The sequence below is a fragment of the Balearica regulorum genome, chromosome 22, assembly GCF_011004875.1.
Source record: "Balearica regulorum gibbericeps isolate bBalReg1 chromosome 22, bBalReg1.pri, whole genome shotgun sequence".
NCBI classification, from domain to species: domain Eukaryota; kingdom Metazoa; phylum Chordata; class Aves; order Gruiformes; family Gruidae; genus Balearica; species Balearica regulorum.
The window spans coordinates 6396439-6423066 of NC_046205.1; the positions used below are offsets into that span (position 1 = coordinate 6396439).

Consider the following 26628-nt stretch of genomic DNA (forward strand, 5'->3'; position numbering starts at 1 on the left):
GCAGCCCCTTGCTCCAGGGTGGCTGCGGGCACTACGGGACTGTACGGGCAGTGCCACGGCCAGGGATGAACCTGGGGCTGGGCGCAAGCAGGGGCGGGATCCAGGGGTGGGCAGGATGTGCTCCTCACAGCCCCTGCCCGGCCTCAGGCTTCACCGCGGCCGCCAGTTCCTTCCAGGGTCCCACGGCCCAGAGCTGGTGGGTGCTGCCAGGAGCGGCTGGTGTCCCCGTGCCCCCTGTGCCCAGCGCCGTGCTGCCTGCCTCTCCCTCCCAACCCTACATACTTCTTCATATGCCCATATGGAGTCGGCCGGCGTTATGGAATGTTAAGAAGTATGTATTTTTGGGCTGGGACCCCCACGCCGGGAACCCCCCTCCACGCCAGCACTGGCCCAGGCGGCGCGTCCGGAGAGATGGTGCGTCCCTGGGGCTGGTAAAAAGGAACCAGATCAACTTGCAACTGGATTTGGTCCCCTTCAACCAGCTGCAGCGGCGCATACATGGCGGCACCCACTGCGCCCTGGCCACCCCGGCCCCGAGGGGCTGCGCCGGGTGGGCTGGCTGCGTCCTGCCCCGAGGGGGCTCGGGGTGAGAAGCTGGCGCGAGGAGCGGGGGAAAGGGGGGTTTGCAAAGTGGGGCTTTGGCCGGTTTTTGAGGCTGCCCGGTGGAGGGGAGGCGGCCAGAGGGACTGCACCTCCGCTGCCAGCCCGTGGAAATCTCCGCGCTGCCCAGACCGCCCGCGCTGCCCGTAGTCCTCATCAAAAACGGTGGAGCTTCACCGGCCCTGAACTGTCGGGACATGCCCCACAAAGCCCCAGCTGCTACGGCAACACCCCCCACCCCCCCCCACCCCCCCCACCCCCTGCCCTGCCCAGCGCATCCTCCCTGCCACAGCCCCGGCACCCCCTGTCCCCATGGGAGGGTTAGTGGGTGACAGAGGTCCCCGTGGGGAGCAGCCCTGAGGTCCAACCCCCCGGGACGGGTGACCCCCACGCCCCGCTGCCCGGCCACCTCCTGTGCCGGCAGAGCCAGGCGCACAAAGGGTAAACACCGACACGGACCAAGAATTCGGGGAAAATGAAACTCAGCGGAGCAGTTTCGTGGAAATTTGCTGTGCTGACGTCACCTGAGGCTCCTGCTACCAGCGGCAAGTGTGCTCCAGCGGCACTGAGCTCTTGGTGGGCAACAGACAGGTCGGTGGCGTGGGGTGCCGGGGCCCCAGGATGGGTGTTTGGGGACAGCACCCCTTTTCTGAGGCGGGGGGATAAAAGTGGGGTGCTGCTCTCCCCACTGGGCTGGCAGAGCAGCCAGGGAGCCCTGGGCTGGGAAGAAACGCGAAGTCTGGGGGGGGGGGGGGCGTGTGTCTCTGCTTTTGTGGGGTGGCCAGGGGCTCTTGGGGGGGCAGGACGGGGTGGGAGGGGAGTGGCTGTGGGCACCTGGGCAGGAGAGCAAGGCCCCTGCTCACCCCCCCACGCTGCCCTAGGAGGAAAATCTTGTTCTTGTTCCCTGAAGGACCAGGCTCAGACCGGACCCGTCACACATCTCACTCCAGCGGCTGCCCCCACCACCAGGCCAGGCCACCATGCGTAAGCTCACGGGGTCAGGGGCATGGGCCCCCCAGCGTGGGGACCACGGGGCACCGGGCCCTGGGCGCACAGCAAATGGCCCTCTGCTTTTGAGCAGAGGCACGAGGGGGGCTTGGGGCGATCGCAGGCCGGGGCCAGGGCCGGCCACAGGCATGAGGGCTGTGTCAGCAGGGACTCGTGTCCCTGGCATTTTGGAGAAGGCACGAGCCGCTGTCGCGGTGGTGTGAGGCGCTGGGATGCTCCTGGAAAGGGGCACACGCTGCTCCAGCAGGCAGGGGCCTGGGGGTGCGGGCAGGGGATGGAGGAGCCCCTTGCAGTGCTGCCCAGAGCGAGGGCAGCAGCTCACCTTCGCTTGCAGCCCTGCCGACTGACTGCCCTCCATCTCGCCTTCGTTACAGATTTTGTGGGCCCTGCCATCGGAGTGACCATAGGAGTTGGTAAGGCGCTGGTGTGCACGGGGATAGCTGACACCACGCGGAAATACAGCACTTTCCCAGGGCTTCGTGCTGCTGCTTGCTCTGCGCGCACAGACCCCTCTTTGGGGGTGCTGCCTCCTCCCCAAAACGCTGCCCCTTGGCCTGCCCCGGGAAGCCCATGTGCAGGACCCCACTGATGCCCCAGCTTAGGGGGGGGTTTGGCCCTGGGCCTCTGAACCACCCGCTCTGCTCTGGGCTGTCCCGGGGAGCTGGAGCTCTGCCACCACCCACCCCCGGTTTCGGGACTGGGGGACGCGTGCGGCTGAGGTGCGACCTAGGGCTGAGGGTTTTGCAGCCTGGGGAACACGTGTGCCCGCGGGAGCGTCACTGCTGCTGCTTTCCGATGCAGGACTCACTACGGCTGTGATGCCAGCAGCTCTGTATGTTCTGGGCTTCACCAAAGCAGGAATTGCAGCTGGATCCATGGCCGCCAGAATGATGTCTGTAGTTGCCATGGCCAATGGTGGGCAGGTGGCTGCCGCAAGCCTGGTGGCCACAGCGCAGTCGCTCGGTGAGTGCTCCCAGCACGGTGCCGCGGGGTGCCCATGGAGTCACTGTGGTGCACCCCATGTTTCGGCCTCCCCGGGCGGTACCAGCAGTGTGGCAAGGGCCTGGGGTGGCCACGGGAGTGGGGGCTCCCAGGGTCCCACCGGCTCTGGGGTGCCTGGCTGCAGGAACACCTGATGGCAGCAGTGGGGCGAGGGGCTGCCCCTCCTCGGGGTGCTCCCCCAGGAAATGGGGCACAGTGGGGGCCCCGTGCCAGGGCCAGGGTTGGGCTGGGGGGGCTCAGGCTAATTTCTCCCTCTCTTCCTCAGGGGCAGCAGGAGTGCCCATGGCTGGGAAGGCTACCCTGTCAGCCATCGGGGCTGTCCTCGGGGCTGCCCTGCTGTGATCCCCGGGATCCCCCCGGGACCCTCACTGACAGCTGCCGTGACCCCCCGCCCCGGACCCCCGCCGAGACCCCCCCTGCAGCTCTCCCGTGCCCCCCTCGCTGTATCTGACACTCCAGATAAAGACGCCCGAGCCCAGACCGCCGCCTCCTCCCCGCGTCGTGATGCGCCGAGCGGGGGCGGCCCCGGGGCGGGGCGGGGCGGCGGCAGCTCCGGCACCGGCACCGGTCCGGGTGGACGGGGTGCGGCGGGCAGGGCAGGCAGCACTTCGGTGGGACAGGCAGCACGGCGGGCAGGTACAGCGGGGCGCTGGGCACCCCGGGGTGCCCCCCCCTTCTCCCCTCTCCTCCTGGCCCGGGAGCAGCGGGGCCCGCTCCCGTCCTCGGCCGCTTCCCGGGGGGTCTGGGGGGGGCCGGGGGGGGGGGGGGGGGCAGGCCGGGGGAGCTCAGGGCGCTCGGCCCCGCCCGAGCGAAGCTTTCCTGCCCCCCCCCCCCCCCAACCTGCCTTTTGCTGCCTTAGCGATGGGAAAGAAAACCAAAGGAGCAGCCATTGGAGCCGCTGTCGGAGTCGGTGAGGACCTGGCCTTGGCTCAGCCGCGCTTGGGTTCGCTGCCCGGTCCTGTCCCCAGGCTGGCAGTGGTGGGGGCCTGACCGGGCTTGGGGGGGCTGCGAGCGCCGGGGGGACTTCGGGCGCAACCGCGAGGGAGGCGGCAGCGCTGGCCTGCGCCTGGACATCTGTCTGCGCCCGCTGCTCCAGCCCTGCACGCCTCTGCCACGGAGACAGGCTGCGAGAGTTGGGGTTGTTCAGCCTGGAGAAGAGAAGGCTGCGGGGAGACCTTAGAGCACCTTCCAGTCCCTAAAGGGGCTCCAGGAAAGCTGGAGAGGGGCTGGTGGCCGGGGGAAGATGTGGGTCACAGAGACCACCCTAACGCTGCGGTGTCCTGCCTGCAGGAGTGGCACTTGTTGGCATCCCGGCAGGCATCTGTGCGCTGGGGTTTACGGCAACCGGCATCGCCGCTGGGTCTGTGGCCGCCAAGATGATGTCAGTAGCTGCCATAGCCAACAACGGAGGAGTGGCTGCCGGCAGCGCCGTGGCTGTGCTGCAATCGATTGGTGAGTGGGGAGGGCAGGGGAGATGAGCTGTGCTGGGTTCACCCCTGGAGGGTTGCACGGGGTGATACGCTCGGCTCGTGTAAAGCCAAACCAGCCCTTTAACCCTCCGTTGCTCTGAATCACCCAAAACTGTGGGGAAGGGATAAATCCGCGATGCGGCAGGAAGAGTCAGGACTTGCTGGGGTAAGGCGCTGAGGCTGAGGACATCGGGGGCCACGTAGGTGGATGTTCGCTCTTCTGGTGAGAACAACGCCTGCGTTCGTTGGAAGTGCTGGCCAGAGCCAGAAAGGGGCTGGCCATGCTCAGGGAGCAGAGCCCACTCTCACGCCGGCTCCCCGGCACAGTCTGGAGAGGTCCTTGGCTATCTCTGCCCAGGAGAAGTCCTGGGCTATCTCTGCCTGGTGCTCGGTCCCTCAGCAGGCAGCATCAATGCTCCTGGGGCGTCACGCTTCTCTCTATCTTTGCAGGAGCTGCAGGTTTCTCTCTTGGTGCCAAAATTGGGCTATCATCTGCGCTGGGATCGCTTGGTGCAACAACCGGTGCCAGTCTGTTCAAGGGGGAGGAACCTCCAGGAGATGAACCCAAGCAAAGCCAAGAAGGTGCCTGAGCCCGAGGTTTCTGCCAGGGAGCGTGGCAGGCGCTGCGAAGCCCCTGCAGACACCCCAGCGACTCGGCCGCCCTCTGAAGAGCTATGGAGCCACTTGAGCACTGAGTGCATTGAAACCAATAAAGGTGGTTTGCAGGTGGGGGTGTCGTGTTGGTTGGTGTGCGGTCAGCGCCCAGGTACCCGTCAAGTGCCTCGGGATTTGCAGTGGTCCAGGAACAGACTCAAACTGGCAGGTTCTTCAGTCCCGCGCTCTCTACCCCTAAAAAGCTGCCAAAGCTGTAGATAGGTTTGATATAAACCGTGTTTAATTCACATGGTGTGTGGTGACGGGTGACAAACTGGACTGACACATGGCTTGTGTTCCATCTGCATCCCAAGCACGGGCGAACAAGGCTCTCCTTGGCAATCAGCTGGGTTTCAGTTACTGTCTATAATTAATTACCTAAAATAAATTCATTGAGCAACAGCTCAATTAATTAGTCAACAAGCGGACACAGTATTGCCCTACCACTTCTGCAGTTCACCTGTCATCATTCTGAATGATAGTTCCAATTTTCTGTGTCTCCTGAAGTAAACACCAGCTATCCCTGTGCAAACCCAGCTCGCCTCAAATGATGGTATGAAAGCGTTACCTGTGTAATAATAAGAATATATTAAGCCTCCATTAAAACAAATACTGTCCCTTGCACCCCAGACGCTCATGTGATGCACCCATGATGCCTGCTGGCGATTGTGGCTGCACCAGGGTGCGCATCATTTTGGACGCTCATTCGTCAGGCTGCTGGGAACATTTAAGCAGCACGTCTGTCTTTTTTTTTTTTTTTTTTTTTTTTTTTCCTGGTGATTGCCTGTATCTGTGTTCTCAGCAACCTCTTTAAACCCAAAGGCTGCACTGGCTGCACGGGCACTTGCCCGGCTGTGGGTGCACCAGCAAAGTTCAAAATATGTGTAAACCAGTTGTGTGATGGGGGCCTTAAAACCCGCACTGAGGAAAGCTCTGGTGGCTCCCAACCCAGAGGAGCCTTGGGAACCTCGCTCGGAAAGCCACGAGACTTTCCCTGCCCTCGCTGGAAGCCGCATCAAGCGCTGGATAACGAGGGGCTGAGGGGAGCGGTGGTGTTTCCGTGCTGCTGTGGCTCCTGGGTGACTCTAGCATTTCAGGGTGCCAGCAAAGGCGATGGTGGGTCCCGAGGACTCTCCTGCTCGCTGACGGCGTCGGGCAGCACTCGAGCAGCCACCGGTTCCCCGGCGCTCGGTTTGGGGATAGGGTGCCTGTAGCAAACTCGGCTGGTGATTGAGCTAATTACAGCTGATCTCAGAGGCTTCAAGGAGGAGCAAAGCTCAGCGTGAGCTGCTCTACAGCCAGGTGGGAAAGACCAAGCCTTGCTGCGAAGTTATTAAGCTGCTATTTTAATGCTGGCTTAAAAACAACTAAAGCCTGCCCCCCCCCCCTCCCCCCCCCCCCCCCTTCAAATCTGTGAGATTCTGCTTTTTAACTCAGATTCCAACATCATACAGGAAATGAGGATGTACTCTTTTATTAAGGTTAAAGGTTTTTAATCACTTTTCCAGAATACAGATACGATTCAAACAAAAACTATTTTGGGGGTCTCAGTAATTCACTTATTAATACCATACATTGAAGTCTATAAATTCTCATATAAGAAAAAGTCTTTTTAATATAGGTTATGATGCACTGGTGATCTATTTAAATCTTTTGAAGTAACACTTTGCAGTTATATAGCACCTTTCATCACGGGGGCTGCAAAGCATCCTACAGAATTTAGCCTCATAATGCCCAAACGAGGTAGGAAAGTGTGGCCAATTTACAGATGGGTACAGCCGAGGTACAGATTGGCAAGGGTCAAGACATGAGGCTTCATCGATACAACAGTAGTGATGTGGTGTGTACTCTGGATCCCGGGCAATATAATAGTCAGTGGCTTAACTGGGGACAAAGTCAAGAGCTGTCACCCACACCCTTCTCTTCGAGGAAGAAGCCTGGCTCCCAGCAGGTCAAAAAGACCTTTTCAAATTGTTCTGGCTTTTTGTGTTATAAAAATGTAGAAGAGAGAATAAAAAGCCCCTGACTCCTAGACCTAAGACCCCAGCTACACCGCTTGTTGGCACACCTAACAGTCAGCTGTGAACCACAAGATGAAGCGCGCCGTAGCTACCGTGGCTATTGCAGCCTGCATCCGTGAGTCCGAGCACGGGGCAGCTGGACCGGATTAGTTACTTAAAACTGTGCACTTGGGATGCATTTTGAGCTTTGGTGTTTGAGGCTTTGTTTAGCTTGACTGTTTAATTGTAATAAATTCCCTCTTTCCCTCCAAGCAGGTGATAATCTAAGATATTTCAGGGTTTGTTTCGTTAATAAAAAAAACCGTATCTCTGCTGAAAAACCATTAGCTTAGTGAATGTTACTGTCCAATGGAAATTTAAGTTCTGGGGCTGGAAGAATCCAAGATGCCCGAGTTCCTTCAAGCCTTTATGACTCCCAAAAGCATTTACAACCTTGCAACGCTCCCTGGACCAGAGCTAGCACTGGTGCCATCGACTGAGCGCTAAGGACCTCCATGGCAGCAACATCTACTGATGACAAATGAAAAACAAAAAAAACCTGTTGCAGATTTTGCAGTTTGCCACGGGACAGCAGAAGAGCTAGCACGGTACATGCAGGAACTGAAACGCTTTTAAATTCAGGTTCTAAGTTTGTCCCATCCATGACCCATGCCCACATTCACTAACTTTTCCTAATAGCATCCAACTGAGATGCTTTGAATACAAAATGCTGAAACCTAGATACTTTAATAAATATTCATATTAGTTTCTTGCCGTGCACAATCGCCCACCTGCCCAAGCCCAGCACCCTCCAACGCTCCTCTGCCACCACTTGCTCCGTTATTTCTCCCTCTTTCTGGCATGTCCAAAACAGTTTCCTCATAAAGCACAGCACAAAAGAAAAGTTATCAAATGCTTCTTGGAAATAGAGGAGGGGGGAAGAAACTGAACATAAAAATGCAAAGTCTTACAGCTCGGCCAAGCACTATGGGCTTGACACGGGAGCCACGGGATGAAGCCAGAAGGGATCTGTTCATGCAGTGGTCAGATTAAATGAGTTACTTCCCCTCTTAGTTCAAAAAAATCCACCTTCTAACAAGAGGGCTGGAGTTAACTTCTTAACAAATGCAACAATATTGTGCAGAACCACTCTATTCCCCCTTTCAAAACAACCATTTCCTCCCGGGGAAGATGCAAAAGCAGAGTCAGTCCTACCTGCCCGACAAATCTGCAGCTGTCATGCTGGCCAGAGGTTCCTCTCGAGCAGGTGCCCACAGTAAGAGCAGAAAGGAGGCGACCGCGTAGGGACGCCACCATTTCATCTGCCGAGGACGAGGAGGTGAAAAGCGGGGCTTCACGCCTGCTCCACTCGCACCCACCCTCGGCGAGGCAAGCCTGGGTTTCTGACCTGCAACTCCGAGGCAGAACATGCACCCTTCCAGCTTCGTTGCTCCTAAACTCCTTCTAGAGTTTCTCCTCAGCAGTGGTCCATGATCTGTACAGGTTGTTGGTGCTCATACTGTTACAAAACACCACCCTCAAAACTGGATGGTTTTGCAAAAGAAAGGACCAGCCACTGCTCAGTAGCTTAAAACTGCTCAAAACTTGTTATTTCTTTAAATCTTGTAAGGTTGATGATGCTAGTGGGGACATAGAGCAGACGAGCAGCTATGTAATAGAAGACAGCAAATCTTGTTTTTGCCTCTGCTCTGTTAGGAATGTTTAAACTGGATGAAAAAGACAGGGCAGGAGCCCGTTGTACTGATGGGAGCAAAACTCCAGCCTAGACAGCGAGTGCGGTGCCAGTGGTTTAAGAGCACCATAAGGAATTTTATGCACGAGCATTTGTTCAGGTTTTTTTTTTTTTTAAGGCAACAGTGAGACTATTGCTCAAGGGACTGAGAAGAGTTACTGAGATTGTTACCAAAACCCAAAGACTTTATTGCACATTCAGTCCCTTCTGTGACCCTGGCACTAAACCGGTACTGGTGGAGCCTCATCGTTGTGGGAGCGCACCCTGGGAACGTGAGATGAGTGACTTTGCTACCGTTCTCTGTCAAGTACCTGAGGAGCCATCACTGGGCTGGAGACTACTGCCAGAGAAATCCAGGGGTTTCTTCTAGATCAGCAGGTGGCAGAATAATTCCTAAGATGATTTAACTTCTTTTTGCTCCTAATTCTGTGGCATTCAGCGTGCCCCTAGGTTCCTTCTTTAGTCACCCGAAGCCAGGAGAGAGCAGCAGGTTTGCGCCAGGCATCTCTCGCAGTGAGAACTGCCAGGAAACTGCCAGCACCGCGGAGGTAACAGCCACGCTCCAGAAGCTTTTTAAACAAAAATCTCTGCAAAACCCAAAGACTTGTGTTAGCAGCCAGAAGTGCAAATACACTCGGTAAGGAGTAACACGACACGCTCGCTTCCACACTCTCAAACCGCTCTGCACAGCTATGCCACTACCCCTGCACGCTGAAAACCAAGGGGTTAAACACCGTGTACAGTGGGAAGGCACAGTGATAGAAACCCTGTTAGCAGGAAGCATCATCTTCTATTTTTCTTTCTCAGCATCATCTTTGTTGTTTCTCTGTCCACGCTAAGACTACAGCATGATTTTTCTCCTTAAAAGAATATTTCAAGTAGTAAACATCGTTGCATGGTCAGCGAATGATTCAGATATGTTTATTATAAACAACTTTGTCTAAGTGTTCAGAGCTTGGATCCTGCGTGTATAATCTATAAATACATTTTAATCCTTCAAAGTAACCCATTTGGTAAATCAGTGTGGTCTTTAGCTGGGCTGACAAGAAATTCCTTGAGAGGCAAAAAAAGCCCAGGCACACCCCGGCCAACATACGCGATTGCGGAAGGGCCTCCAAGCAGAAGGTATCTGACTAGGGAAACTGAAACTAAAACTGCTTGTTCTGTTAATTTTATCATCGAAAGACACTGCACCGAACCCTTCCTCATTGCAGAGCCACGACGTGAATGTTTACAACTTTGCTTTCAGCCAGTCAAGCTTAACACAATTGAACTTTCCTTGCTGAGAGAGTATGAAAGGCAAATTATCTTTCATTTCAAGTACCTGGAAAAAATTAACGTACGTGAAAGTCTTCACAGACAAGAAAGTGAGGGTCCTCAGAGAAAGAAAAATGAGTACGTTACTCATAAGATACAAATATACTACTTTATTCTATGGGAGTACTTCTGTAATGTCGATTAAGGGAAAACTCAGATGTGGTATTATTTTTTAGACAATCCCCACCCAACGACAGCCAGCCCTCCCACCGGCTTGTCCTCGCTGCTGCCTTGCTTATTCCCTGGGGAAGGCAGGGAGTGGGCAAAGGCAGCCGAGTACAGCTGCCCTCTTGCAGGGGATGCCCAGGAAATACAGAAATTCCTGGGTCCTTCCCCTCTCCTACTGATGTAGAGGTTCTAGGCACACCCATGTGCGAGCGACACAGCTCAGACTTCTTTTATCCCCTAAGACCTACACACTAATCTTTCCAGACTGATTTTTTTCCCCCTGTAATATTCTATCCACCATCCCAATGCAAAATACCATGCCTGCTATTTCACTATTTTAATATAAATATGGGGAGGGACAGATTCGTGTTCACAGAACATGAAATTAGCCCACAGGAGCATCGCTGAGCCTCTGAGTGCCCCGGCAGTTTACTGGCAGGGAACGTACTACGGCCGAAACATCTGCCCCAGGAGTGCTAGGCCAGGACATGGAGAAAGCAGTTATCTTTGATCAGAAATGACAGACACAGATGGGCTTTGATCAGACAGAATCAGGGGCAGGTTTACTTTTCACATAGTTTTCTGTATTAAAAAATACATCGGTGAAATCTGTTACAGGCAGGGACAGGACTACCGAGTACACAACGTCAATAGACTACTTTCTGATTTTATTTTTGTTAAATTACTTTTGTTACTGCTAAAAAAATAATTAAAAAACAAAACCAAACAAAACAAAACAAAAAAAGGAAATATAATTCAAGGCTGTTGATTTTCATCTCTTGAAATTTTAGTGACAAGATCAAATATCAGACCCCTGTTACAGAAGATGGATACCTGACCAGTGCTAGATAAAAACCATACAATTCTCTTCTTTAAAAATAGTTTGGGTTTCCAACGAATTTGTGACCACTGGTCCTCAGAAACACACATCTATAGCTTGAGAAAACGGAGATACAGACAGTATCTGATAACGTCCTGTCCTCTAAACACAATGTGGGAGCTTTTCTCTTCAAAAAGACGCAGTAACAGCCAAGCCTTAAAAAAATCTCTTTCGATTTCCAACACTAGACTAAATCTCTTTGGGTAGGGTGGGAAAAAAACACACATGGTAATTTTCTACCACAGTTCTGTTGTCAAAAGTAATACTGCATCCTTTGCACAACACTGCACGCGTTGCAAAGGTGGAAAGAGAAAGAGTGCACGTATCTCTCGTCTGAAATGACAAGGCCCTCCAGATTTGCTTTATAAAACAACCAAAAAACATAGGAGTAGGGAAAGAGGAGAAAGGAAAGCTGCCTTAAGGGAAAAAAAATTTCCGCGCACCACAGTATTTGCTAGATTATATCGACAGACTGCAGAGCTACTGGGCTAGGTAAGGGATTTTCTGCACATACCCCAGGACAGTCACTCTCCTGTACATATCCCAGAAATGTTCGTCCCGTAACATGATCACTCTGAAGTTTGACCTACAGCACCTCTTCCACGCCGAAGACCGAACAGAGCTAGAGTTGGTGTTAGCCTGGACTGAGAGCTAGATTCTGGCATCGTGTGACCATTTAACAGCAGCCAGACAGTTGTCCGTTCACATAGCTTCCCTGGCAGGCATGCCAGCAGCTTCCGCCTGCCTAACGTTTGATCCCAGTTTCACAAAAATTATAAAAGCGTGTGTGTACGTGTATTTATAACGGAAAGTGTCTGTTCGTCTAAATACCACCACTTCCTCTCCTGTCCTCGTGAAGAGCTCTAGGATCTTCACGTGCTCTTTGGCAGCAAGGACTGCAGCCATGAGGCTGAGAAGTCACGTGAGCCACAGTCTAGCTCTCCATGCCCAACATCGGTATGGTAGATTTTACACAACCATTTTCCTTAAAAATATCTCACAACTTTTTAAAATCCTAAACAGATAAAGGATTTATGCACCACTCAAATAGGTTAGTTCATCTTGAATTTGTTCAGAGGATTTATCGGTGCCACAGGACGTCGTTTCTTGCAGCTTACACAGCTTGCTTCCTTCCAGTTCCAGTTTGTACATCCACTGTGGTTCAAAATACGCCTGTAGGTGACATTATCTTGGCTTATTTGATACACATTTTCCAAAGGCTGGACGTATTCACAGTTTGGTGCTTCTGATGTGTACTCAAAGGAAAATACCCCACTTCAGTTAGTCTGATAACTCAATATCAGAGTCCTCTGATTTGACTTTGGCAAGTTCTTCGTGTACCTCCCTCACCATAAGAATACGCGTTAACATGATGTCCAAGGTTCCTGGGTCTATTGGCAATGTGGAATACCACATGGGGCTATTGGGTACACAGGAGCGCTCAGGTTGAAGGTAAAATACATCACTTCTCTGCTTCACGCTTTCAGAACTGGCAATGTAAAGAAAGGAAGAGCACGTTATCGGAAGGCAGCATTATCTGTCCTACCCACAGAAATGTTAAGGAGAAACAGCCAATAAAAGGAAGTTACATTAAGATGACATCACAGTAATTTAAATGGCATAATTCCAATCTTTTTGTTAGTGACTTGGTTTGCCCCCCTCAACTTAGGGAAGTTGTTTCCAGGTCACTTTGCATTACTTGCTTATAAAGAAACAAAGAAAATTGTGAAAAAGAAAATGAGAGTGACTTCTTTACAGATGTGGTTCTTCAATCACAGTATCATCCAATTAATAGTCCTAGCATCTTGATACGATTGATAGATGCATTTGACATTCAACCTCTGAATTAAACCGGTTCTAGTATTCCAGAGCTGCTGTGTACTTCGGCACAGGGAATGGTCAAGAGCTAGCAAAACTCAATCCTAGCTTGCCTGCTTATGGTGCAGAATGGTAAGCCCATCTGCTTGATAGACTGGCCGTCTGACTCGGAGGCAGCTTTCAGGCTGGGGCAGGAAGACACAAAGCCCTCTAGAGCAAGGATCCCTCCTGCCTGCCTTTGGAATATTCACGTTAAAACAGCAAAGCGAATTTTTACTGCTGCTTGCACCACTGCAGGGGCTCAGCTATGATATGGCATAATTCCATGGAGGAGCACGAAAATATTTTCCCAGTCCAAGGACAGCCAAAAGCTTCTAATGATATGCAAGTGAAGACAAGGAAGGTAAGAAGAGGGAGACAAAGAGCCAGGACAGCAGCTATGCATGCCTTTGCCTAAGTAATGGGACTACTTGTAGTAAGCCCAGTAGGTGTGTTTTTGAGGGTGATTTATTTGAGTTTTAGCTGACACTAATGAGATGCTGTTTCTTTTTGCATGTGTATTTTCTTTGAAAAGAGAAGAACATCATATTCCACCTGCTCAATGACCTAGCCAAAGTTTATATAGAAACAGGAGAGAGACAAAATGATTTATATCTATGTCCTTGCTCTATAGTCTCCTTTCTAACTCCTAAATAAAAGTCAACCTCACATTTCAGCAGGCAAAAGCTATCAGCAGTTTTACTTAATTCACACTTTTCCCACCCTCTTTCACAAGGAACGTGGTATCAGGGTATTAGTTATAAACGTCTCAAAAGAAGGATCCTGTATGGGAATTGAAGGAGATGAGAATGACACGGCCACTGTAGTAATGCCCCTGTTTACATTTACAACCTGTGGATGTGTAAACAGGCATTTAAAGAATACATCTCTCTCTAACTCTGCTCTTGATTCAACACTAGTAACAAATACTACCGATTTGCATGGTTCCATCCCCACACTGAGGGACCTGGAATTGGAGAGAGGAGCCTGCAGCACAGGCACAAAAGGGCTGGTGGGATCCTTGCTCAAATGCCTGTTCTAGTCTACATACAGATCAAAAATCAAATTCTGTCACTTACCATTTTGATAAGTAAAATTCATAAAGTCGGACTGGACATCGCAGGGGATTATCTGTATTTTCAGCCATTTCCACTGCTGTTGGAATCTCCTCCTCTTCACTGCGTTTCCTTTTGCCTACAGATAATTTATCTGGATATACAAAAAGGACATCAGAGAAGTTCAGTGAAAAACAGCGCGTTCAAGAACAAGCCCTCGTCAGTCAGCATAGCACCAGTCTGACGGGACTTTGCATCACACAGAAACTCATTACTTCAACTGATTATCTGTCACGTGCAAGTCAGCTGGTTTGATCTGCTGGATGGGCAAAAGAAGCCAATAGGATCAAAGACTTCCCTTTTCCAAACAGCAAAAAATAACTGCAAACAAAAATCTCTATTTCTTTGCCTCTGAGGTCCAGAGGGTAGTCCTTAGTTGTGTGCAAGCGCCTAGCTTCATCTAAACTGCTGTTCTCCATTTGGGTTGCCTTGTTTGTCCACCACACAGACCTAGGATAAATCTGGGAATTAAAAGGGCATGATAAGGGTCTGAACCTCAAGAATATGAAGTCTTGAGAAAAGGACTTCAGAAAGGGCCTTCAACTCATGCAGTAGTTAATAAAGCTTTATGCAAGCCTACGATGTTATAAAAAACTATTAAAAAAAATTCAGCCAAATGTGTGGCACCTCTTCTGTAAGTTTTTATCAGATGCCTTGGCTCATGCAGAATTTCTCTTTAAACCTTACTAGAGTGAAAAAATTTTGAAAATCTACAGGATAACAGCAGAAGTCCAACTATCCATAGCTCTGCTTACTGCTTAACATATTTTTCTCCCCAGTCCTTTTTAAACCAAGGAGCAGACAATACAAATATGCTTGCCAAAATTCAGATGATTAGACAACACTCACCTGATTCTACCTCTTGTTTTTGAAAGGGTGGGAAAAAACGTAAATATGTCATCTTAGTATTATACTTCAGAGTTCGGGTGCGTCTCATAACATGGGCAAAGGATAGTTTCAGGTGCTCACTGACATTCTTTAGTTGGAAGTATTTGGTGTTGAAGAATAGAAGTGTATTCAATAAAACGATAGGGGAATATGCACCCAGCTGTTTACATTCCCACAAGTGTTCCTCTTCAATTCTTGAGAACATATAACCTGGAAACAACAGGCAAGGAAAAAAAAAAGAAGAGGGTTATTTATGCAATTTTAGGGCTGTCCCCATAGTCTGTTACAAATGAACAGCTTTTACAGGCTCTGTCTAATCTAGCAGATTTTCAGAATTTTCCCAAAGCAAGGAAAGCATCACACATGAGCAGGGTGGGAAGGCAGAAATGAGTAAAATTAAGTAGGCAGATTTTGCCAGAGATGCATTTAAGTCCTCTTTCAGCTAACCTTCTATATTCATGAACTGCATATCAAAGTAAATCCAGACCTATCCTAAGCAACTGTAATTCAAATAAAACCAAGAACACTGCATGCACGAACATAGGGAGCATGGAGAACCAAGCTGTGGAACAGAATGATCTTCCAATACCTGAAGAATGGAGAGAAGGATATAAAGGAAGATTGCAGACACCAGCAGAACCTCACTAAGTTCTAATTTCACTGTATTAAACCACACCGGCCAACTGCAAAAATGCATACTTCCTAAAACATGGAGCATGAGTTTAAAATATGCCATCTTCGTATACAAATAGTCCATTGTGATTACTGTATGTCAGTTGGGAAAAGGAGATACGGAGGCTTAGAAGAGATTTGTTGTGAAAGAAAACTTCACTGTATGCAACAGTCTAAGTAATTTGATTATTTCATAGAATCATAGCATACAATGGTTTGGGTTGGAAGGGACCTCAAAGCCCATCCAACCTGGCCTTGAACACTGCCAGGGAGCCAGGGGCAGCCACAGCTTCTCTGGGCACCCTGTGCCAGGGCCTCACCACCCTCACAAGGAAGAATTTCTGCCTCACATCTCATCTCCATCTCCCCTCCTGCAGCTTCAGGCCATTCCCCTTGGCCTGTCACTCCCTGCCCTTGTCACCAGCCCCTCTCCAGCTTTCCTGTAGCCCCTTTAGGGACTGGAAGGGGCTCTAAGGTCTCCCCGCAGCCTTCTCTTCTCCAGGCTGAACAACCCCAACTCTCGCAGCCTGTCTCCATGGCAGAGGTGCTCCAGCCCTCGCATCATCTCCGTGGCCTCCTCTGGACTCACTCCAACAGCTCCATGTCCTTCTCGTCCTGGGGACCCCAGAGGTGGATGCAGCACTGCAGGGGGGTCTCAGAGTGAAGTAGAGGAGCAGGAGCCCCTTCCTTGATCTCCTGGTCATGCTGCTGGTGATGCAGCTCAGGACACAGTTGGCTTTCTGGGCTGTGAGTGCACATTGATGGGTCATGTTGAGCTTCTCGTCCCCCAACACCCCCAAGTCCTTCTCCTCAGGGCTGCTCTCAATCCATTCTCTGCCCAGCCTGTAGTTGTGCTTGGGATTGCCCTGACCCACGCGCAGGACCTTGCCCTTGGCCTTGTTCAACTTCATGCAGTTCGCACTGGCCCACCTATTTCTGTATTAAATAAAAAGTTAATTTTCTAAATGAAAAGCCAGTTGTGGATCCACGTAGACAAGATTCCAATGATTTGCTAATATGATCCTCAGATTTCTCAGGAGTATTTCCGGTACTAATAGGGAAATACCAGTGCAACTGTACATGGAATTTGCAGTAACTCATCTCCATTATTACATAAAATTCTGGCTACCTGTATTCAAAAAAGATCAGCTAAAACTTGACGGAAGAGAAGAACTAGCATGTCGACTAAAGGAATGGGAAACCTTTCTTTCAAAGGAGTTGAGAGATTGATCAGAGGCAAAGGTATATTTAAATGTAATCTGTAACTGGTAGAGACAGACATAAAATCCATGATGCTAGTCTACCACAAACAATTACATGGTGGAGAAAGAGAAGACTGATATGAATGCCTCAGATCACATTCTTCTTCATGGCATTGAGAAAATACTAATTTATAATACGGCTTTGTCATGCAGCTACACAAAACAAAATAATTGTCCTACCATTTGGAAGAATTGTAGGTTCCCAGATTTTCAAAAGTTTTGTAAGTTCAATCATAAACCTGGAATAGGGCTCGGTAAAAATGTTATCTATTCTACCATTCTCAAACAGGTACTACAAGAGAAAAAAAGGAAGACATACAGTTTGTGATTATATAACATTACAGAGAAGATACAGGACATCCGATTATTTTCCTTTCTTATGTCCCAGTGTCTTATGGTCCAAAACACTTTGTTGAAATCTTCCCTAAGATATCAAATCAAATTTTATGCAGGGACTGGGATCTCCCCAGTATGAAATGAGAGGTTTAGGCAAGAATTATTGTTAATATTCCAAGCTCTAGAGCTGTTTTTTGAAAAATCATCCTCCTCTAAGTGTTAAATATTCTTGAAAAAAATCTGCCTATAAAAACCAGAAGAGTTATTGAGTATCCTTCTATTGAAAAGAACTTTGCTAACATCTCCTAAAAACGTGCTAACATCTCCTAACATTAGTTACAGGCCCAGCATGGGGCTGCTGAAGTAGCTCAACTTACAGCATCAATGTGAAAGTTCTTTAAATTCTTGCGAGGCAGCAATTAAAGAAAAAGGGGGTTCTACAAGTCAGGAGTGTGTATCAATAAATAAATCAAAACTGGAACACACAAAAAATGGTGATACTCCTAGACCTCATCAGCTTTTGATTCCTTATCTCCAAATGACTGTTTAAGGAAAGGACCAAACAGGCTATTCTAAAGAAAAGCCCCTAACAGAAATATACTGAACATTGAGTTTTAAACAGAAATTAATATTATACTAGGTTTGTACTGCAACTGTTTCAAGGCAGGTAGCCAGGACTTACTACATTACTCTTAGCATTCATTAATTACAATGCTATTATTCCCGCTGTATTTTTTCTGTAAATACTGCCAATGCAAAAGGTATCTGTCTAGCCACGGAAGGAGCTCAGTCTTTGCTGGGTAACCTCTTCCATGTAAGCTTGTATGTTAGAAGAGCATTGTGCAACTATTTTAGATCTAAAACATTCCATCATAAAGCAAATATTTCTGAGGAGACTCAGGTTTCTGCAAATCTTTCCTATGCATGAAAAGAATAACAAAGGTACCAAACCCAAAGATTTGTGTCTAGGTAGAAACACCTAGCCTTCCACGCCACATTCCTCCCAACAGAAGAAACTCATTCACTCTAATCATAAAAAGGTCCAGACAAATTAGTCAAATATGGGATTAAGACAGACTAAGAATAAAACACAAAAAAGAGACATTCTTGCCCCCTCTACAAGACCCAAGCAGCTCCATGGGACTATGGCTATAAAGCATAAATAACCACAGCAATACCCTCATTCTCTGAGTTACCTGCTGAATTCCAAGGCACAAGTATAAGATGCTGTCAGGATCGTATTTTTCTCCATTTGGTCTCCGCACCTCTTGAATAAACTGGCACAAGCCAAAACTCAGCTCAGCAAAAGTGCATGACAGAATGTCCTCCTTGAGTTTCACAGGACGAACTGTGGCAAAGAAAATTATTAGAAAAATTAACTGAATTCAACAGATTAAATCTTCACACATTTCTTATTATTTCATGTAAGCAGAACTATTAAATCTTCTATCCCATATGTGAAATACCTTGTATGACTAAACTTGTGAACTATTTCCTATCTGTTGGTTAAGAATTAAATGAGGATTTGGCCAATAAAAACCAAGCCACCACCACGGCCAGACAGTACAAACGCTGCAACTGAGTAATAAGGCTGCAGGCACGTAAAGCTGAGACATTCAAACATTAGGGATTTTGCTGAACCCAAAGATGTGGCATAGCAGTGGCTGCATGTACTCGAGGCTGGCAGCGTAGGGTTGATAAATAGGTTTCACCTCTACAGCTGGACTCAGGGGAATCCCGAGCAAGACACAGATCTGGAGTGTTTCCTAACAGTTCTGGACATGAGTTGAGTGCAGCATATTTGACTCCTTAAAGGGAGAAGGAACGAAGACTTTCAAGGGCCATGCACGGGATTCAGCAAGGGAAGTAGAGCAAGCAGAGAATCAATCCATCGAAGGACCTGCCATGAAATGACCAGGCTTGGCTGCTCCACACCCTGCAAAAGGGACTGCTCGGGACTAAGCAGGGAACCTTTCTGGAAGGGGCAGGGGGGACAGTTTCCTGGAACTGACCGTAGTGTTTGCTTCCTTAGCCACAGTAACTCATGTGATTACTCTTCTTCTGGGAAAAAAAAACCCCAGCTGTTCTCATGTAATAACAACAAAAATTCCAAATAAGAGAGGAAAAAGCAGATCTCGTTCTAACCAGATTTTTTTCCTTTGGGATCTTTCTTATATAAGCCCTGCCACGCTTAGTTTTTTACATTGCAAAAGTATTAAACCTGGTTTGCTCTTTTCCCCACCATCCTCAAAAAGCTCAATTATATTCTTAAATTCTTTGCTTGACTCTGAAAATTTGTGCACAAAACTTTCAGTGCAAGCATGCAAGACAGATTTGAGACCAGGGAAAAGGGGAGTTAGACACTGCCAAATCCCAGGACTGCTGAGCTTTTGTAAAAAAAAAACTATAATCCATAATTAGAAAAAACAAACAAAAGTGACGTTTATATTGTCATTATTATCTATCACCCTATTGAGACAGAAGGAACAATTCACGCCTTTTAAAGATAGTTTCAGGCTGGGTGCAGGACAGAATGGGTAGACTTTTGGAAGGTTTCTTTCCAGCTGTAAAGCCTAGAAATAAGGTGTTGAGATTTTAATGTAGCACACTTTTTTCTTTTTTTTTACAGCAAACAGTTATGCTGACAAAGAAATACTTTGTGAATGCGCTAGCTGCGGATGAAAAAGATGGGGCCAAGTTGGTGTTGTCAACTTAGAATTATGGCCTGATAATAGCTCAGTAAAGGCTCTGCAGCTGCATAAAGCATCTCTTCTACAAATGAAGAATTACTATATGCAAATGAACACAAAGTGGAGGTTAAAAGACTAACATTTCTAATGTCAAAAGGAAATCTGCTATTTTAGAGCCTGTTTTAATAGGTAACAGATCAATTAAGAATGTAATAGCTATGACTTTTAAATGCATGAAAAGACGTAAGACAGTATTCCATAAAATCTTTTCTCCACTCATGGATATTTAAAAACTCAGTAATATCTAATCCTAATTTTTATTTGAACAACATATCATGCCAAGTGCTCTTCAACTATTTCTGTTTGCACTGAGTGAGAAAAAAATTACCTGAAAACTTCAGGTCCCCTTGCTCCTCCTGTGCGTTTTTCCATTGGACCCAGTTTTTCCAGGCGTTTACCCCGTACATATACTTCAGGGTCATCCCAGAAACAGAGCACCCTGGGTAGGAGCCCTGCATCAGATTCCGGGGCTCTACAGAAACTACAGACTTCTTCCGTCCCTACAGGCAAACAAACAAATCAAAACAAATAAACATTTAATAACCTCTTAATCTGTGGATGCTTAACTCGATCTCACGTAAAAAGATCATTATGCTCGCATAACAAGAAAATCCTACTCTCGTGACAGAATCTGAGTGGTTATATATGTATTTTTAATATGTGGACAAATATTAACCACATTTTACAGAAAAGGTGTGATAAAATACATTAATTCTCACTGTGATAAATATGCAGAGAAATATATTCCTCTCTAGCAACACAAGAAAAAATGGACTCTTTCCTGTAGATTATGACACTACTTAAAAGACATCTCTTTTGGAGTTTTTTTGAAACAATACACATTTAAAAATGTTCTGCACTAAAAAGAGCACTTTTTCTACCTAGTTGCAGAGAGGGAGGAAATAAAATCTTATCTCATATAGCGGAACAGGAAAAAATACACAGTGCAGTCAAATTGACTTCTCATTTTCACCCTGGAGCAGTATTTTTTTACTGCTGAGAATAAGCATGCACATAATGTTATTACTTCAAATGCAAGGAACTTGTGTTCCAGAAGTACTTTCTTACCCGTCTTTTTGGCTGTGGGAAGCCATCTCTATGTCTCCGTCTTGCTCGGGAACGTGAATGCAAACCCAGTCCTTTACTGAGAGGGTCAAATGAGTCTGAAGTCAAATCAACACCATTAAGAGTTTAATTATATGATTTCCAGCCCAGGTAGAAGTGTCACTTAGATACTATGGAATATCTTACAGTTGGCAATTGCACCTGTATATTCAAATAATTACCTTCTGTATAAAATAAGTAAATTCTCAGAAGGGGAAAAAAGCTCCCCCAAACAGTGGGTGTACTTATTCAGGCAAACTTATTTTCTTCCGCACAACTCACGTGGATTATACCTAGGGACACAGAAGCGATAAATTCCAAGGAGTCAAGCAAGGCTACCTGCTACTCCTGTTGGGGGTTCTGCAGAATGCAGCCTTTAACGATAGCAATAATATTTTTAAAATAGCCATTTTTAGTAGAGCTGATATATTACTGCAGCTTTAAATATACAGTTTTACTGAATGAAAACACATACCCTTCATAAGCAGACCGCTGGTACAATGCTTACTCAGAAAATTGCGCGTACTTTTATACAACAATGCATTTTTCTTCGCATTATACAGACCTGATGGAAAATCTGCCTCCAGGTCCTGTTCCACATCGCCTTTGGAGAACTGCTTCAGTTCTGGATCTGGTTCTGGCAGGGCATTTGATCGTAAGGCATAGTGATTTAACTCATCCTCCCAACTGTGTGGAGTGGACACTGCTTCCGATTCTAGATCTCCACTGTAAGTGCTACCTTGGTCTGTAATGAGAGTGATCAGATATACCACGTGCTATAGGAAAGGACATACAAAAAGAGGAGCTTGCAAGAGAAGACACAGCAGGATCAAAGTCCATTTGCAAAAAAATCCAACTGACCTTTCTCAAATATCTTGGGGTCCAGAAAAAGCTCATGCTCAGATGTTTGAGATCCTTTAGAAAAAGAAGGAAATCTGTATCTACAAATGATTGACAGCTTACATAACTAATACAAAGTATTTTGAACACCAAAAAAATATGTATTAGGTCATAACACTACCACACATGATCCATCGTCTCCTCCACTAGAGTTCTCTTAACACCTTTCTACCTAGGCCATGCTGTTACAGGAGAAACAGAAATGCAGAACTAACCCATGCTTGCTTTTCTACATGCTTCCATCCCTCCGTGTTTGTTATTTGAGTCATTTGTAGACAAATACAATACTTTGTTCATTTCTTTTCAGATGCTCCACCTTTATTACATGGGATGATCACTATACAACAGGTTCTAACCTGCATCACCCTCCAAGAATCCACCATAAAAAGCCTGCTAGGAAAATATTCTTGTAGAGCAGCTGCTCTGTCTTCTTGACTCCTTCTCCTAATGCATGCTGTACTACTCCGGAGGTTGCTACCTCTAGGAATTTGTTACTATCAACAAAAGTCAAATCTATTTCTCTACCTATTTTCCATGATGAGAGGACCTCCATCTCACTGCATTTAGTTTCCTTTTTAAAAACATCACGTACCACCATGAGAGTGTGTTTTTTCTTTCTCCTCATCTTCTGCAATCATTTCTGCCATCTGAAGGAGATCGGCTTCAAATGGATTTGTGGGAATCTTTTCTTTGATATCCTGAATAGTTTCAATGATCTTATCAGCATTATCCAGGGTAGTTGGGAAGAGCATGGGAACTGGTACCTATGGAATAAGTGGAAAATATTAGAGCTTGTTTGGGGGTGAAGGGAAACAGCAAATACACAGGGGACATTCCTCTCATTTAATCTGACATATATTTTAACACTACTAAATTCAATTTTAAAATAACTCTGGACTGGACAACTTGTTTCATTTCTGTAATAACCCTACAAATTGGTGGGTTTGTGTGATGATGCTTAACCAAACATGATGCACCATGGAAAGAAATGGTTTCAAGGACTCCAAATAGCTCTTGGATGACTAGTCACAAAACCCAACGACACTGCTCTGTGTCCTGTTCAGAAACAAGACTGTAAACCAGTTCTCTAGTGAACTGAAGTGGAACTTACAGGTACTGGCATCCCAAGTGGAACTGGTGTGTACTGAGTGTAGAGGTGAAGGGGTACTGGCACAAACACTGGTACAGGAACAGGTACCACAATGATCTGGGGCTGAACTACTTCTTCTTCTTCTGTTGTATCAAAAGTAGAACAAAACAAAAACTGTTTAACCATATGACCATCCAGTACACTTCACAGCGTCCATGACAATTGTTTGGACTTCTGCTTGTAACTCAATGTGCGCAGTACTGCGTCTTGGTTCAGAGTCACCTTTCACTTTAGCATTGTTGTACAAGTATTAATACTACAGTTCAGAAACAAACAGCACTGTGACCTTATACATGAATTCTGGAAGGGAAGAGTGGAAATAAGTATCAAATACTATCCAGGTAAATGGTGTGTTACTGCAATTATCTCACAATTAACTACAAGATCGTAAGAAGGTACCATTAAAAAAAACTAACTACGATCTTCCCACTTAACTTCATCTCCGTCACTGAGAGGTTTACATCAACACTAGGTATCTTCCTTCTAACGTAACAACGATGAGAAAACCACTCCTCAGCGACAGTCTGGACTACATAATAACCTTTGAAGGAGCTTCTGTTTCCTCCTGCCCACAGAGGGAGCTTAGAGCAAATATGAATCTAATCAAATGGTCTTAGAAACAGAGACTTAATTTTCAGAGGTTCTCAGTATTTGTATCTAATAATTAAAGGAAAGTGAGAGTTGACATAACCTTTGAGAAATCATGCCTTTATTAAAATGAGTCTGCTTTTGTGTCTTGTGCTGTGAGAACTCACAACTTCTGTCCTGAGGAAAACAAAGTTCCCTTGGTAGCCTTTTGCATGTCACTTAACCATTGCACTTCATTTTTCACAGATAAGATGATCACAGAATGCTAAAGATGAGTCAGAGATTCATCACACATGAAGCTTTAAGGATTTCAAAGAATAGCAAATGTTTTACACCTGTATGGCAAACTGCTACTTGGAAAATACCATACGACAATCTGAAAACTATTTAAGGTTTTAAAATAAATTAAAACATATTCCCTGTCATGTAAAATTGTGCATTACTCTCTCAACGGCAACATACTTTGATGAAACAGGTAGGAGATGAGACACATACCTGTCTGGCATTCTTTGTTTTGTGTGTGAGGTTTGCACGAGGTGGCCTTAGTCTGAGTGATTGGCTTGCACAATAATGCTTTGTTTTTTAGAAGCCTAGGTGGTTGGGATGGCGGTAGCTTTAGGGCATCTGTCTGAGTACTGGCCTGTTTGGGAAAATACAAATGAGGGCAGAGTAAGTACTGGTTTGAAGGATATCAGAAGATTAATATCTGTTCTACTATGGGAGGCCGAACAATTCAAAACTCTTCTTGCTGATAAAAATGATCACTTAAAAACTATTTAAAAACTATTGCAAAACCAGACTGCTAACGTATTTGGTGCTTTCTGGTCTTCACCTCAATTTATTTTAATCAAACAATAGGCTGCTTTTTTTTTTTTTTTTTGTTACCAGTGCACTGAACAAATCTGCAAGAATGTTTGTTTTCTGTAGTCAAATAACTTCTATAAACTTTTGCCCTTGGAATCTTACTGATGGCAAAGATATAAAGAGGAGTTACGTTAAGATATTTTTGATGACTCAAAGTCTGGCTGATAGAGATACTCAAAAAACTTAGTAAATTGATGTAAAACCACTGAAACGAAGAAAAAAATGAACACAATTGCTGGCAGTATCAGCATCACTTCCTGACTACACACAGACCGACTATTTGTGCTTGTACTAATTTCATGGCCTGCTAACTGTAATTTTCAGTCATGCATTCAAATAATAGGATTTATTTCATTAGGGAAAATTCATACCCTAACCCATGACACTTCAGCTAAAGGCAAGGGTGTCAGTCTTCCAGAACCTAAGAGCGACATAACAAAATCTACACCTTTAAAGAGAGTTACAAGATATATACCACATACCTCAAAGAGACCAAGAATAGGAACTCTAGGAGTTATTCACAGATAAGCGGTGACAATGGCTCCCCACAGCTCCGTTACCACACTACTGGGGAGTGGGGAAGGAAAGCTAAGCTGCAAGAGCTGGGTCATATCAGCCCCAGCAGCCCATGCTGGTCCCCTTCCTCCCATGCTAGTCCTTTTGACATCACATCCCACTTCTGGCCACAAAAGGTAGCCCCAAGTACAGAAGCCACACCTGAATTGCTTGACAACTATAGCCATCTCAAGAGATACGGTCTGACAAGCTCTGTCTTAAAACATCTAATCAACCTGTCAATGGACACAAAAAGACTTTTATACAAGTCCTATCCATTTGAAAAAAAACCCCAACCAATGCATCTGCAAGCTGGATGAATTTTAAATCCCAATCCCAATCAGGAAAAGCAGTTACAAAATGACGGTGCAAAATTCTTGGATACTTTACTTGTTATTGATACAATCTGGGCGAAAGTGAGAAAAAGAGTCTCTCGTAAAACTTACATCTCCTATTATTTTTGCTGTCACAGTAGGGACTGCACCTGTGAGGAAAAAAAACCATACAAGAATAGTCTGCGTACTTATCATCAAGGTCCATAACCCATATTCTGCCAAGGTCAAGAAAAAGAATTCCCATTAAACCTCATTCCCTGGTGTATGAAGATAAATTTAAGTCATTATTTATACCTAGGTAAGAAAGGACAAAGCTGTGACCATCTGCACTGATGTGATGCATAATGAAGAAGTGGCTGTTGTCCTCAGTGGAAAAGACCCCTGAACAAATAGAAATGTTCAGGAATAGAGATTTAAAAATATAGGCATCTTATTCAGCAGTCTTACCCTGTAAAACATTGTTGGAGTTAACTGTAGGCTGGGCAGCAGGGGTGCTTGCAAGGGACACCACATTTGCTATGACAGGGGTTGAGTCCTTTCTCAAAGAAGGAGGTCCTGATGAAGAAGCTGGTGCCATAGAAAGGTTTGCTGGACAGAGTGAACACAAGAAAATGAAAATAAGCAATGACATAATTTATAAAACAGCATTTCTGAAACAACACCCACCCTCCAGATTTATCTCCAAATGAAAAAGCCTGCTTTATGAGAAGGGAAGGTAGGTGTCAAACTGCAGCATTGCAGTTTAAATAGCACCTGGTTCCACAAGCAAACTTAAGCTGTTTTCCAGTCACTGAAACATTTCAGAACTTCACCGTTGTATGAAAGAAGCTTTCTCTTTGTAATAGTACGTGCATTACAGCAGCATTCAGCACACAAGAGGACTGGATGCCTCACTGTGCTCGGTACTGAACACATGTAGTATAGGAGACAGTCAAGATCCTGACAAACAATGAATGAGGTGAATTTTATGAGGCTCTCACAATTGGAGGAATTCTTAGGTTCTTTCCATTTGAAAGCACCACTCATTACCACTTTACCATGAATTACCACATTTCATCAAAAAATACTGCTCTGAGGCACTCCACTACCGTGGCAGCCCCCAGTTCAGAGAGATGCCTGGAGCCCACTTCTGCAGAGGCGTTGCACGTGCCTCAGCTGAGATGGCAGGCACGCTTCCGGAGAAGCCAGCCACCGCTCGTTTTGCTATCCTCGCTAACAGCCACGGGTACTGGCCAGACCAGGGATGTCACGTGGTGTGGTTATGGCCTCAAAGTATAAAGTTACTTAGATAATATTCTTAATCAGGGAAAACAGCTCCCACCAATGTAAGCAGGAGATGTGCACAAAATTTAAGAGTTCTTGCCTACTATAAACTTTCAGTTAATATTCTTTATTGCTTGT

General features: G+C 46.5%; 2 protein-coding genes across 7 annotated transcripts in view; one reads left to right on the plus strand and one right to left on the minus strand.

Annotated features, from left to right (window-relative positions):
* The first annotated feature begins 945 nt into the window (after positions 1-945).
* LOC104636671 (interferon alpha-inducible protein 27-like protein 2B) lies at positions 946-4808 on the plus strand. The gene is made up of 7 exons (XM_075773925.1): positions 946-1191; positions 1511-1584; positions 1983-2021; positions 2410-2571; positions 3470-3520; positions 3901-4062; positions 4530-4808. Exons 1-7 carry the CDS (start codon positions 1076-1078, stop codon positions 4667-4669), a joined length of 744 nt encoding a protein of 247 aa, XP_075630040.1. The 5' UTR covers positions 946-1075; the 3' UTR covers positions 4670-4808.
* Positions 4809-10507: 5699 nt separating this feature from the next.
* The window catches only part of LOC104637774 (zinc finger MYM-type protein 4), a 43298-nt gene continuing 27177 nt past the window's right edge, over positions 10508-26628 (minus strand). For 4 of the 6 annotated variants that reach the window (XM_075773739.1, XM_075773737.1, XM_075773736.1 and 1 more), the window contains 14 exons: positions 25675-25815; positions 25339-25376; positions 23969-24113; positions 22847-22968; positions 22328-22499; positions 21697-21750; positions 21401-21580; positions 20800-20894; positions 20060-20231; positions 18178-18329; positions 16826-16937; positions 14673-14921; positions 13788-13917; positions 10508-12340 (listed from right to left, as the gene is read on the minus strand). In XM_075773739.1, coding sequence (XP_075629854.1) covers positions 12133-12340; positions 13788-13917; positions 14673-14921; positions 16826-16937; positions 18178-18329; positions 20060-20231; positions 20800-20894; positions 21401-21580; positions 21697-21750; positions 22328-22499; positions 22847-22968; positions 23969-24113; positions 25339-25376; positions 25675-25815 — 1970 coding nt within the window. In that variant the 3' untranslated portion in view covers positions 10508-12132. Of the gene's footprint in view, positions 12341-13787; positions 13918-14672; positions 14922-16825; positions 16938-18177; positions 18330-18693; positions 18790-20059; positions 20232-20799; positions 20895-21400; positions 21581-21696; positions 21751-22327; positions 22500-22846; positions 22969-23968; positions 24114-25338; positions 25377-25674; positions 25816-26628 lie in introns of all 6 variants that reach the window. The other 2 variants (XM_075773741.1, XR_012838617.1) reach the window with 2 other exon arrangements.

Bases quoted from the DNA above. Each gene is read 5' to 3' on its own strand.
- LOC104636671 (XM_075773925.1), top strand. From the start codon at position 1,076: ATGAAACTCAGCGGAGCAGTTTCGTGGAAATTTGCTGTGCTGACGTCA. The intron at 1,585-1,982 runs GTAAGCTCACGG...CCTTCGTTACAG, and splicing joins ACCAGGCCAGGCCACCATGC to ATTTTGTGGGCCCTGCCATC. The intron at 2,572-3,469 runs GTGAGTGCTCCC...TTGCTGCCTTAG, and splicing joins GGCCACAGCGCAGTCGCTCG to CGATGGGAAAGAAAACCAAA.